Source organism: Pteropus medius, unplaced genomic scaffold (genome assembly GCF_902729225.1).
Source record: "Pteropus medius unplaced genomic scaffold, Ma_sr-lr_union100, whole genome shotgun sequence".
Lineage (NCBI taxonomy): Eukaryota > Metazoa > Chordata > Mammalia > Chiroptera > Pteropodidae > Pteropus > Pteropus medius.
Genome location: NW_024349800.1, coordinates 22,123,047 through 22,136,249, shown reverse-complemented (window position 1 = coordinate 22,136,249; position 13,203 = coordinate 22,123,047). Strand labels below are relative to the sequence as shown.

Below are 13,203 nucleotides of genomic sequence, written 5' to 3'. Positions count from 1 at the left end.
TTTAAATACAATCAAATCCCCAAGCAGTTACATTCCAGAAGACTTAAACATCAAGATCTTGATTCCTAGGAACAACAATGCTATTTGCATCAGAAACAACACAACCACTTCCTCTTTCTCTGACCTTCTCTGTTTAATTACTTCCTGTGATTTCTTCTAGGGCTGAGTCTGCCTGCTTCCCAGGGCGGCAAGCTTTCCATACAAAACAGATTTGTCTAGAAGGTAGAGTGCCAGCTGATTGTCAGACATTACAAAGTGCAGGGACTCCTATTTCTTTTTAAGTGATGGAACTCTTGGGTCTCCTGGCATTCACCAAGAACTTTTTTTAAGCCATAAGAAAAAATTCTCCCAGTACATTCTCACATAAAATCAAGCTATACTTCAAAGCTGGAAGTCCTGCCAGGGATAGGGAAGTGAAGGAGCATGATAATATCTCTGTCTATTGTCCATTGAGCCTCCTCAACAGATTCCAAATGCCAGGTATGCAAAGTCACCTTGGAAGACACAAACCTGGCAGCTGTGAGCTCACTATCACTACAACCACAGATAGGCCCTTGCTACTCAAAGTGTGGTCCATGGATCGGCAGCAACCTGGAAGTTTGTTTGTTAAAAATGCAGAATCTCAGGCCTTACTGAATCAGAATCCTCATCTGACAAGATTCCCAAGTGATTTCATTCAAGTTTGATCTTCCTCTTAAAACAGCTGGGCTAAAACACAGGTCCAGGAGAATACTATGCTTCGTTAGCCATTCTGCTCAACATGCTTTCCATCAAGGATAAGGTAGCTAGTTCCCTTAAAAGAGGTATCTGTAAAGCTGCTCTTTATATCAATACAGAAAAGGCCACCTCAGTGGGTACTGGTTCCCTGCTCCACAGAGCTAAACAAGAATGCAAAGAAGAAATATCACCTCAGTTTTGAGATGTTTACAATATTCTAAGTGAGTTCTAATTTCATTCACTCAACAGTAATGTACATCAAGCTGTACGCACAGCACAATTTTTTTTAATACAAGAAAACTGAAGCTCTGAAGTTATGACATGTAATGTTGTTTTTCAGACATGGGATCTAAAGTCAAAGGACCTGCATTAAAAATAACAAATCCTGCTCTGTGACCTCAGACGAGATAGTTAACCTCTTTGAATCTTCCTCACCTGTAGTTTGTGGATGCTTGACTGTTGGCCACATTCCATTTATGTGTGAGTGTGCAAGTGCATGTCCATACAAGATACACTCACCCTAAAAACTTGTAGAACATCTTAAAGGATTCTGGGAAGGGCACATACTCCTTTCTGGATAAAGTTTCTCCCACCTTAAACCTGGGAATCCCAATGTTTGCAGCTCTAAGAGGAATGCTGCAGGAAGTGGGGAAGGAAGGGAAAATAACTCTGGCAGTCTATCATACAATCAATCAAGAGGCTGTCTTCATACCCATAAGGCACATGACCGTACCTAGCACCCTGAGCATAAGCTCCCTGAGGGCAGAGATGCCCTCTGAGTCACAGCTCTCTTACTGTCTGGCAGATTAGGTGTCTGGTACATTAAGTGCAGTAAGTGAATGGCACTCAACAGCTAGTCACTCCCTTTCCTCAAGCCTCACACCCAACTGTTATTTGTTTTATTTAATAAAATAAATTATACGTGGCTTTGCAGTTAAGGTCCAAGCATGTTCTAAAGTCAAGTTCTTTAGATTCAAAATCTACCATACTCCAAATGGATACCTATAATCTAGTATCTCCTAATGTTCCTTAGTGTAAGACAGCTAAGAATGGATGGTACTGGATGTGAACCTGGTTTACAAACAGCAGACTCCTGATCTGAAATTTGTACACACACAGATTAATGAGGCAACAAGGCCAGCAGTAACACTGAGCCAGTGCACACCATCCTGGCAGAGCAGACCTGTTTTAGAATTTTGAGCCTGAGAAAAATCAGATTTGATTTGACCTATTAAGTAAAGGAGAGAGATTTAATTACTATATTAAGACTATACTCACATTTATGTGGCTTTAAAAGGTCTGTAAAAATGAGTTAAAATTATTGGGATGTTGATGATTAAATTAAAACTCTAGTCCAATATCCACTTTATTTCTTGGCTGCAAATATATGATGGAAACACCAACACAGCATGCAGGTAGACAAAACAGGTCATAAGCCAACGTACTCCTAAGAGAACTCTCAGCCCTACCCATCTCCATCAAGACTATTAACTTTTGTTTCAGAAACAATCTGAATGCCATTGGTAATGCCATTGGTCTATACTAGACCACAGATAGGGATGAAAAGAGAGCCAAGAATGCTACTATAGGTAAGTACACTGAGATTTCAGAGAGAAGGCAAGCTACCAAAGCATAAAAATCTCAAAAACCATAGCCAACTAAGATCACTAAGTAAAGGGGCCAATAGTCAACTGGGCATTACTAATGTTATAGTACGAAAACTAAGCTTCTTTTCTAGAAAGGCCTACCAGGACAGCATTGGAAAGCCAAATGAAAAGCAGAACAAGACTTCTAGGCTCTGATTCTCCCCTGATTCTCCCAGAAACGCCCCTGAGCAAGTCACTTCAATTCTCTTAGGCATAAAGTGAAAATTTCATTTCCTGCCTCAAAAGGTTGCTGTGAAGCTAACATAGCTAATGGATATCCTCTGCCTCGTAAATTCTGAAAATAAATGATACCTTGCTACATGATGTGAGACCTACCAGAGGCAGATGAGCGCCACTGAATTCTCAATTCATTAGGTACTATGCTAAAATGCTTTACATTTCCACATTTTAACAGCCTATGAAGTGGGCAGCAGCAATGAACTTCGATTATATTAAGTAATCAAAGTAATGGCTCTCTCAGTAGAGAGTAGGCACAGGTGTCACCTCAAACTCCATGCTTCTTGCACTACCACCATGGCAGCCTGCCCTTCGTGGTAATTTTGAAAAAACAAACTCAAAGTCTTTTTGGATGTAACTACAATATGAATAATTAAGTTTTTATATAAGGTAAAATTATTTTTAAATTAATGACTATTTAACCAATCAATAAACATTTGCAGAAAGCCTACTATGGGCTCAGTGCTCTGCCAGGCTATGAGTAATAAGGGTTAGTAAGTTATTATTCCTACACCTAGAAGGGCAGATGGGCCAAGCTGCTCTGTGTGTTCAGTTAGGGTGAGATCCATAGATGAAATAAACAGTGTTTATCTGAAAAATCAACACCAGAGTCAAGCCAAAGCAATATAAGAAGAAAAAGAAATAAGAGGAATAATGAAAATAAAAGACAAAGATGTCACTACTAGATTAACTAGGAAAGACAATTAAAAAAAACTTAACTTGATAATTAAGTTTTAAGCATTTATGAGTGGACCATAGGTACTATATCTAAGAATGAAAACAATCAGATTTGAAAAATCATTCTTTCAGTACACGGAGGAGCCAAAGCCATACAGGTTGTTCCAATCTCTTCAATCACAAGTATTAAATGCTAAAGTCAAAATCCATTACTTCATCTCTTCACTCTAAGTGCAAGTAAACAGAAATTAGGCATAAATATCATAAACACGACTTGTTATCCTATATGCAACATGTCACATGTGAACATATTGTTGACAAAGATTACCTGAGAAATGACAGTTGTTCCTTAATTTAGCCAACTCATGCCAATTACTATCAAGGACTTTACTAAGATCCCAGCCTGACTTCCTCTCCATGGCATAGGATACTTGTCAAGCTTGGTAACCATCCTTCATGTCTACCCAGGGCAAACACAAGAAAATGCATTTTGCTCCACATAGCACTGTATGCACCAATGCAAAATATTTTTTCTACTCCTGCGACTAAAAGCCCTAGAAAATGTCTAAAAAAAACATCAATGTTCTAGCCTTAAACATTGATTAAAAAGAAATCTTTACAAGAATAATCATCAAGTCTATCAATATGATTGAGTCCTTAAAAAAAAAGAAAGTCAGCCCAATTTAAAAGAAAACAAGCAAAACACACAACCGCACATACCAAAACTTCTTGCTCTGCCTCTACTATCATCTTGTTCAGTTCTGGAGGATTTTGCTGCTAAGAGTTTGTATGTGTTCAACCCAGTAACACAGGAACTATGCCAACATTGGAGTTCATCAGCACAGCTGTATCCAACTTCAAGTGTTAAGACTCCATCAGAACCCTGTAGCTACTGCAAATTGTTAATATTGTGATTTCTGCAGAGATTCTCCTGCAGAAGCAGAAACACAGGCCCTGGCCTATTGTCTCAGCATCTTCTACTTCCCAGATCCCAAAACAGTGACTGGAATTAAAATGGTTCTGAGTTGTCAATCACAGATCACTACCACTAGATAGTTCCACATCCAATTTCCACAAACTACTCTAAGGGATTCATGTGAACATGGGAATTTCTCAGAAGGAGGCTTCTACACACTCTAAGTTAACCAAATGCAACAACTGTAATTATTACATTAGTCAACAGGGACGAACAGCATTTTAAAATAATTAAATGTCTTTAATTCAATAGACATTTATTTATTAGGCAACCCCAATGGTATTGGGTGAACAACCAGAAAACTAGGTAATTGAGAGGTAACCCTGAATCCCAATAGCTCATGTTCTGGGAGACTCCCTGGGTAGAGGCCCACTCTAAATTGTGGTAAGTGCCATACAGTGTGTGTGCGTGTGCGTGTGCGTGTGCGTGTGCGCGTGCGCGTGCATGCGCGCGCCTCAGTTATGACTTTAGAGAATGGTGGGAGGGGAAAGTCAAGAGGATCCAAGATGGTTGGGGGAAAGAGCAGAATTTCACTTTTTGGAGAAGGGAAAAAAGAAAGAATTCCAGAATAAAGAGCACAAGTAAGCAGGTTGAAGCATAATGGTTTTGGTATTCACACTGATTCACTTTTTATATTTTATTGGTTAAAGAAACTGGAAAGCAGAGGGGATCAGTTACAGCAAGAAAGGAGGTAACATCTGCTAATATCCTTATGGAAACAAACCCAGCAGATGGAGATTAGTTCAGGCCTACTATCTAACAAGATGTAAGGCCCTGCATAAGGCACTTAACTTTATTTGACTTTATGTAATTACAATGACTACATTGACAATGCCCTGGCTTAGAAACTTTTTAAGGTCTTTCCAAATTTTTTTTGTCCTGCTTTCCAGATTTTATGATAAATGAACCAAGATTCCAATTCTGCAAAGTCAACTCTATGTTTTCAACTTTTAAGAATTCTACTCATGTAGAGAAGAAACACATCCCTTTTAGGCTAACAGAAAGAAAATAGGTCAATACTTGTATAAGGTCTAGTTTCCACAACTGTCATTTCAATGAATGTAGAGTAATACTTAACTCTGAAGTCACACTTTTCCTATTATCTTAAGGTGTATCGCAGAATTTTCAAACCCAAGTTTATTTAAATTCACTTTAATTCAGTATGTGCCTCATTGCATTTTCAGGGAAGATAAGGGAAGTGGGAAAAATTACGGCAGTGACAGATTGTCACCAATTCAGAATTAGGGACAGCAAGACTGACAGAAACAGTGTGAGCTCTGAAGTCAGAATGACCAAGGCTGGCTGCCCTCTCCCCTTCTGAGACAGTACCACACCGTGGTTAAAAACACAATCCTTCCTGAGCCAGGCTGCTGGGGCGCTCAAATCCCAGCTCCATCAGTTACTACAGATATGACCTTGGGCAGATTACTTAACCTGTCTGTACCTCAGTTTCCCTATTTATAAATTAGAGTAATAATACCATCTACCTCACACAATTGTTGAGAAGACTAAATGAAATAAAATGCTAAAAAAAAGTCTTAGGTAAGCAACTTTACTTAAGTTTCCCCATCAGTTAAATGGGTTAACACCTCCTCAGGGTTATTTGAAAATTAAGACGGTTATTTGAAAATTAATCAGCTGTAAAAAAAGCCTACTGCAGTGTCCCTGAAAGAGCCACACTAGACACTTGTTTTATGCTTGGTGCTGGACTGGAAGCTTTGTGTATACTATCTCATTTAAGTCTCAGAGCAACTCCATGAAATCAGTAATATGTATTCCCATTTTATTCGCTCAGGTAAAACCTAGGTGAGATACGTAAGTAACTTGCCTTAGATCAGAAAGTGTGCAACTGGCTAACCCTTGAACCTTAAGTATATTTTACAAATGCATTTAACATGGGCTCTTTGATTGGCCCCTGGCTGAAAAACCCAGTTATAAAAGACATTTTTCAGATAGTTGAGACTGAATGTTAAAAACATCTGGGAATTATTCCTAATTTTGTTAAGTGTGATGATGGTATTGTGGTTTCATCAGAGTAGTCTCATCTTTTGGGAAGTAAGCTCAAGTATTTAGATATAAGAGTTCTGATGTCTAATTTTGAAATGGTTCCACGAAAATATTTAAACTTTTTTGAAATTGGAAACCTTTCAACATTAGGAACATGACTGCAGGTGAAGCTGCAAATCCATTCTCTCAGCAAGATATGTGTTGCAGAGAAGAATTGAGAGGGGCAAAATAAGAAGCTGAATGAAGGCCTTATGTCTCCGGGGTTATAGTTCACTTGAGGATTTCTTCATTTTGTCTGCGAATTTCCAAACCACTCAATGCCATGATCAAATGCTTTAAAGATACAGTATGATTTTTAAAAAACTGTTTCCTCCTATGTACGAAAGACTTGAATAGTCTGTTGATGCTCTTTACTTTTTAAATTATAAATGTTTGTAAAATTATAAATGTTAACATGCATTCTATCTGGAGTGAGATCAAAGCATCAACGTATTTTCTACATAGAAGCGGACAAGCTTTCCTGAATTACCAAATATTTATTAGAAAAGAGTTTTAAATTGACATGGAAAAGAACATTTATTTTTTTAATTAAGAAAACATTTATTTTTTAAATTAAGCACGATTTTACCAGTTGCAAGATTCTTTTATTGTATTCTGATATGAAATATAACAGGTATTTAATAAAAACCTTAAATACATGTGGACTATTAAGAAAATCTATTTCACCTTAGGCACAAATATAACTCCCCTAGGTCTCCAGTTTGATGTCACCAATTCTCTTTATACGTAACATACCTTGCCTACTTCCAAAAGGTATCTGTGGGACCTCAAACATGAAACCATTAGAAAATAGAAGATCAAAATTCAAAAATCTAGGCTAATATGGCTACTGAAATCAAGCAATAATTTTGGTTCTGAGCTTTCAGACAGTGGAAGCAAAAAAAAAAAAAGAGCAATTACAGCAACCTCTGTAACTGAGAGAAAAACCTTCCTGGCTCCAACATTTAAAGGGAAATTTTTCAGATGGGTCATTACATAAGAACGTTGAACAATATAATGGACAGTGTCCAAAAATGTCAGTTTAGAGCCCATGCAGCCTGCTTTCTTACCAAGCATTTCACGTCTCATGCCAAGGTCATTACATTAAAAGTAATCCTGAGAAAGCCATTTCCACAGTGGGTAAAGGCGCCACAACTTTCTGGTTCTCTAACTGAAACTAGAATGTGTCCTCAAACATCTATTGTCTCAACAGGCTTCTGACAGCACTGGGGGAAGCCGGTTCCATGCTGAACTGTTCTGAGAGCATGGAATACAGATATTTATTTCTTGCTGGTGGCCCCATCCCAACTCCTTTTCACTTAGGATACCAGATGAGGTAGGAGGCAAAGCTGACATGCTGCCATGAAAAGAGGCCAGGTCAGTATTCATAAGGGATGGAACCAAGGAAGCCAACGTAAGGTAGTCGAACCAATCTTTGGGATTCTGAAGCTCAGCATACCAAGTGTCCCTCCCTACTGCTACTGCGATTTGTGCATGCAGCGACAAACAAGGGCTCACAGGAATAACTTATTAATCAAGTTCTACAGGGGGCAAGGCCCAGCAGCATATACCACCCTCACCTCATATTTCGGCCGAAGAAGCTAACTTTTTTTCATTTTCCCATTTCAAGATAGTCTATGAAGGCTAAGCAAAATAGGACTGGCAGATGTGGTGGGACGGCCACGACATGCATACCAGGAGGGATCCTCTCTAGCTACGGGTGACCGGCAGACTATGGGTTACTACAATCAAAGCTCCCTGGGGACCCACAGGAAGGAAATTCCCTTTCCCAAAGACCAGCCTTCCCAACCCCCGCTCCTGCCCAGCCTGGCAACAGCAGACACCAAAGGATAAAGGGGCAATAAAAAAAGAAGTGAGCAGATTCTTAGAGTAGAGCACAACACTGTCACCTGCTGCAAAAAAAGCTCTCTCAGTCACCCAAGCCCTGAGTCACTTCCCCTCTCTGCACCGAGTCTCAATGCTCTCGGAGGCAAAAGAATGGAGACCTCGGTAGCTGGCTACCCGCAGTTCCCACCCCCCCACAGACACTCGCGGGGCCCCCTCCAAAGGCTCGTCCTAGCAGCTGCGGACAGGCTCTTTGCGCCCAAGCCAGCGCCGCTGCTACCTTTGCTAATGGCAGCTTTGAATGAAAAGAGCCGAGGCAAGCTCCGGATTTATGAATGTGCAGGGGAGGAGGGGAGGGCTATCATGTGACAATAAAGGAGAGCGTCTAATTCACAAAAAAAAAAAAAAGTGGCTGGTGGCGGGCAAAGCCGCTGAGCCGCAGAGGTGGCCGCCGTGCAGTGACCGCTCGGACCCGAGGCCGATGACCTTAGGCGCCGGGCCCAAAGGCCCGGAGTCCCAGCCTCCGTTGCACCCGCGGTTGAAACCGCCCAGGGCAGGGGTGGGAAAAAAACAAACCCGACTCCCCGACCGCGAGGCGGGTGGGAGCTGCACCTTAGCCTGAAGATAGAGAAGGGCACGGGTCCCATGGGGGGTGGCGGGTCTGGCTGGGAGCCCCTCGGCCAGAGAGCCCCAAGCATTGTTTCCCCTCAGGCCCGCGAGCTGGGCACGCATGCTTGTGCACGCGCGCGCGCGCGTACGTGTGCACACACACACATACACACACACACACACGCACGCCCGCAGCGCGCTGCCCGCACGCTCCCGCCCGCCCGCGCCCCACACGCCTCGGATCCGCCCCCCAAGCTGCTTCTACCCCGCGGGGCGCCTGTCCCGGGCCCACAAGCGCGTGCACACATACTTGCACGCGCCGCGGGACCCGGAGGCGGCTCCAGCACGCTGGCTCGCGTAGGGACCTGAGCGCAAGCAGACCCCCGCGCAGCCGGCGCCCAGTCCTTCGCTCGCTCGGCCCTGTTTTTTATGAATGAAAATGTGGTATGCAAATGAGAGCGATTCAAGAAAACGAAATGGCGGAGCCTGGGCCCCAGAGGGCTTCCGAAGGAACTGCAGGGCGAGCGGTGGAGCGGGAGAGTCACAAAGTCACCAAGCAAAAACCCACCGACCCCAAGAAACCGGAGAGAGGGATGTCAAGTCTTCCTCTCCGGCTGCCTAGGATTTCGGGGTGGGGGTGTTGTAACTCCCCGGAGAGGGAGCGGAGGCTGCCCCGAGGTCACCCATGCGCCCTTGGCCCCCGCAGCGGCCACTAGCCCGCCGACCCCAGGCACGCCCCCGCCGGCCCACAGCAGTTTTTGCCCCCTCCTCACTTCAACAAAAAGGGAAATCTCGCGTCCTAAACCCCACAGGCCAGCGAGTCTCTGCACCCCACGCCAATTTTGCCCGAGAGTCCCCGCCTGCGTCCTCAGCCCCGGACCTCACGCTGCCCCCGCGGGGCATTCGTCCCACCCCGCGGCCAAACTTACTCGTCCGGGTGTGTTTCTTCGGTCATTTTCCTGTTCACCTAGACGCCTGTCCCGCGGCGAGCAGCTTTGCTCCCTTCATCTTCCTGTCCGCTCACCCCCCTTCTTCACATCTCCGGAGATCGCCTGATTTGGTTGGGGAGGGGGAACGGCTAGAGATGAAGGGGGCGCCGCAGAAGGCAGAAGGGGAAGCAGGGCGACCGGAGCGCGGGGTGGTTTGGGGGAAAGGGTGCAAAGGCAAGCTGCAGAGGAAGAGAGGGCCGCAGCGCCGAGGGGCGAGGCGGGTGGAGGCTTCGGGGGCTCGAGAGCGGGCGGATGGGGAGAGGTTTGGGCTGGGGACGGCGGTGAGGGAGAGGAGAAAAACAAGCGCGCCGTGGAGCGGCGGGGAATGCTGAGAGGAGGAGAAGAGGGCTGGCCGCGGGTTGGGGCTCGGTCCGGGGTCGTCCCCGGGGGGGCCGGGCCAATCACGGTTCCGGGGAGCGGTCGGCGGCCGGGGGAGGTGCGCCTGAGAGGCGGTGCAGGGCGCCCCGTCCGAGCCCCATCTCTCGACTTCACCGATTTACTCCATATTGGATTCTCACCGCCGCCAACAGGAGGAGGAAGTAGGGCGGAAGCGATGACGTCTTCCCAGCGGCCAGAGGTGGTGGAGTGCAAAAAGCTTCCTACTTGCGACCGAAAAAAAAAAAGAGAGAGAGAGGGAGAGAGAGAGGAGAAAAAACTTTGCCCCGCCTACTGAGCATGCCCGGCTTCCTTCCCCTCCCTCCCTGCTGGCTTCCACTCCCGCGGGAGCCGCGGAACGGAGTTGTTTGCGCCGCGTCTATCTGGCTCCGGATCCTCTTCTGTCAGCGCTCCGGGTTTTAAGATGCCCGAGAGGAGGGAGGAGGCGGGAGCCGGGGACTCGCACACATCTGGCTCCCGTTTAGTTCCCTCCCTCCTACCAAACCCCTGGATTAAAAAATCAGTGGAGGAGGAGGGAGAGCGGAGACTGGGAGTTCAGGGGAGAGCCGGAGGGCTGCTCAGGCTCTGAGGACCAACTACCCTCCACCGTGGTTTGGGAGGGTGGGAGCGGCACAGGTGCCTTTGCCAGGGTTCAGAATGGTAGAGGCTTTTTCCGTTTTACATGAATCTTGCGATCTTTTTTGCCTTGGTAGGGGAACGGGCATTTTTAAGGTATTTGTACATTAAAAAAAAGTAAATCCAACAGCTCAGAAACATTTCCAATTCAGTAGAAACGATGGGATTTCTCGGGTTAAAAGGTTAGCCCAAATATATATATTTTAAGTTATTCAGTAAATCTCATGTTGGTGAAGGATGTCCCTATCTCAGGCTCTTGAAGGCCATAGTTACTGGGCCAGAAGTTGCCAGCCCAGTGGACGAACCAGTGAAATGGGGTGTCCCCCTCTCCCTATCCTTTGTCTAAATTATTTGTTCTGCCTTGGCCTGAGACCATGGCCTGTGTGGGCCCATGCTCTTCAAAGCAGCACTGTCTGGGCAATGGGCAGGTCTAGCTTCCTAGGCATGCACCCTGCAAATTGCATAGAGGTCTTTTCTTGGTTTGATGCTTTGCTGTTGCTGTCTTGAAATTCTTTATCGTGTTTGAACAAGGGGCTTCACTTTTTCACTTTGCAGTGGGGCCCATGAATTACATAGCTGTTAGGTATTTACTTCTGGAGTCTTGCTAGGGAGCAATAGATACAGCTCCTACCCCTTCCTGCTCTCCAAACACAAGTAGACTTTTCCATCCTCCTGACTGTGCTAAGAGACTACACAGAGATTTTAACTAAATATCGAATGAATTAAAATTAAATTAAATATATGCCTCAAATGTAGTACACCTAAATGCTATGTGTATGTATGTGTGTGTATGCATTTGGAGAGCCACAAGTGCTCCAAAGTTAGTAAAAGTTTCACCTTGAGTCAAAGAGAAAGAAACTAGTGGTTTACCCTAGGTTTTGTGCTGTTGAACAAAACCACGATCTTTGTCGACATGGATTGGGCCCGAGCCACCTTTGATGCTGAGTGCTAGTTTTCTCCGAGCAGCCTGGAAACCCCAAGTGAAGCTTTTAGCAATTCTGTAGTTTCTTTATAAAACAAGAATAATGAAGCTAAGGTTCTCATTCCCAGTTTTTTGAGGCCATTGAAAATCTATGAGAAAGCACTGAACAAAGCAGGATCTCATGGTTCACTAAATTCCCATAAAGCTAAGGCTTCTACTCACTTCTCACCTTTAGTCATTGTTGCTTTTCTCCTGGAAGTGCTGAAAGATTCCGCTCGGCCATTCCTGGACTTCCAGGAACATGGTGGACATTTGTTCATATAAAAATTTTCCACCCAATGGACATCTCTTTGGCTCCATTCTCCAATTTCAGAGCATCCAAATGTCAAGGTGGCAGGTGAGGTGATTATTGATTTCTGTAGGTAGGCAAGCTGAATTGGTGTCTTTACCACTCATTCATCCAGCTCCCTTCTAATAGCAGTGAATGACTGGCCCAGCCCTCAGGCCTGGCAGTCAGAGGAACAACAGCAACAAAAACATTTAAGGTCCAGGGTTCACCAGGTCCCTATTCAGATGTCCGAGTGCCCGACTCCAGCAGGTTTTTAGGGGTTCTCCGAGCCTCAGGTTCAGTGTCTGTAGTGTCAGGATAATACACACGAATAGGATTGCTGGGAAGGTTAAATGGCTGTACAGTGAAGATACTCTGTCAAGTACACAGCAAATAGGAAATTAATGTCAACCTTTTCTTCTCTCTAGCCAGCTGAATTACCAAATGCTTCCTCCTCCACTCCTAGTCCTTCGTGTTCCTCTAAGGAAAACCTTCCAGTTATCTTCTGCCTTGTTCATTACCCAAAAGGGGCCTTTTAGCGGAAATGCTCCTAGCAGGTCACCTCTTGGTCCTCTGCATCTCTTACTAACTGTATTTCTACTGCTCCACAGAATAAATGGCGATATTGGGCGAATAACTCAAATATGTTTATTGATATGAATATCAGGGCCTTATCAAAGTCCACTGGATTGTTACCAGAATACGAAGCATCACAGATTTGGGGCTTTAATTTAATAACATTAATGAAAGAGCTAAATATCCACATCCCTGTTTCTCCCTCACTACCACTAAAACGGAGGGCAGGCAGCTCTGAACACGATCAAATCAAGGGTGTCAACTCAGAGTGAGATCGTAGAGCTTCAAAAGTAATGTCGATTTGCTCACAACTTCACGCAAACCTAGTGCAATTCTCAGCAGGACCCCTACCTACCAGCCTCTCAATCCCGAGCCCCGGGTGGGGCAGCATCCCCACCCGGGTCCTTCCCGCCTGCCGCGGGGAAAACCCGGAGCGCGGAACCGGAGCGACCTTCGGTGGCCGCGAGACGGACATGCTCAGTAGACCCGCAGGTCTTTAACTCCGAAGCGGGCTGCGGCCCCCGCCCCCTCCAACTCAGCACGGGGGCCAGGAGAAGCGGACTTTTTATCCTTCTCGGCAATCCGTTCTCTGTTTCGTGTCCTTCGCCCCCTTCTGCGTCCTC

The 13,203-nt window shown here is 45.1% G+C and overlaps 1 protein-coding gene across 1 annotated transcript in view; it reads right to left on the bottom strand.

Annotated features, from left to right (window-relative positions):
- Positions 1 to 10,380, bottom strand: part of SPRED2 (sprouty related EVH1 domain containing 2) — a 104,751-nt gene extending 94,371 nt beyond the window's left edge. Inside the window, exons 1-2 of the mRNA XM_039886978.1 lie at positions 10,262 to 10,380; positions 9,684 to 9,806 (exon numbers count right to left, since the gene is read on the bottom strand). Of these exons, the coding sequence (XP_039742912.1) occupies positions 9,684 to 9,709 (26 nt within the window). The 5' untranslated portion in view covers positions 9,710 to 9,806; positions 10,262 to 10,380. The remainder of the gene's footprint in view (positions 1 to 9,683; positions 9,807 to 10,261) is intronic.
- Positions 10,381 to 13,203: the final 2,823 nt, after the last annotated feature.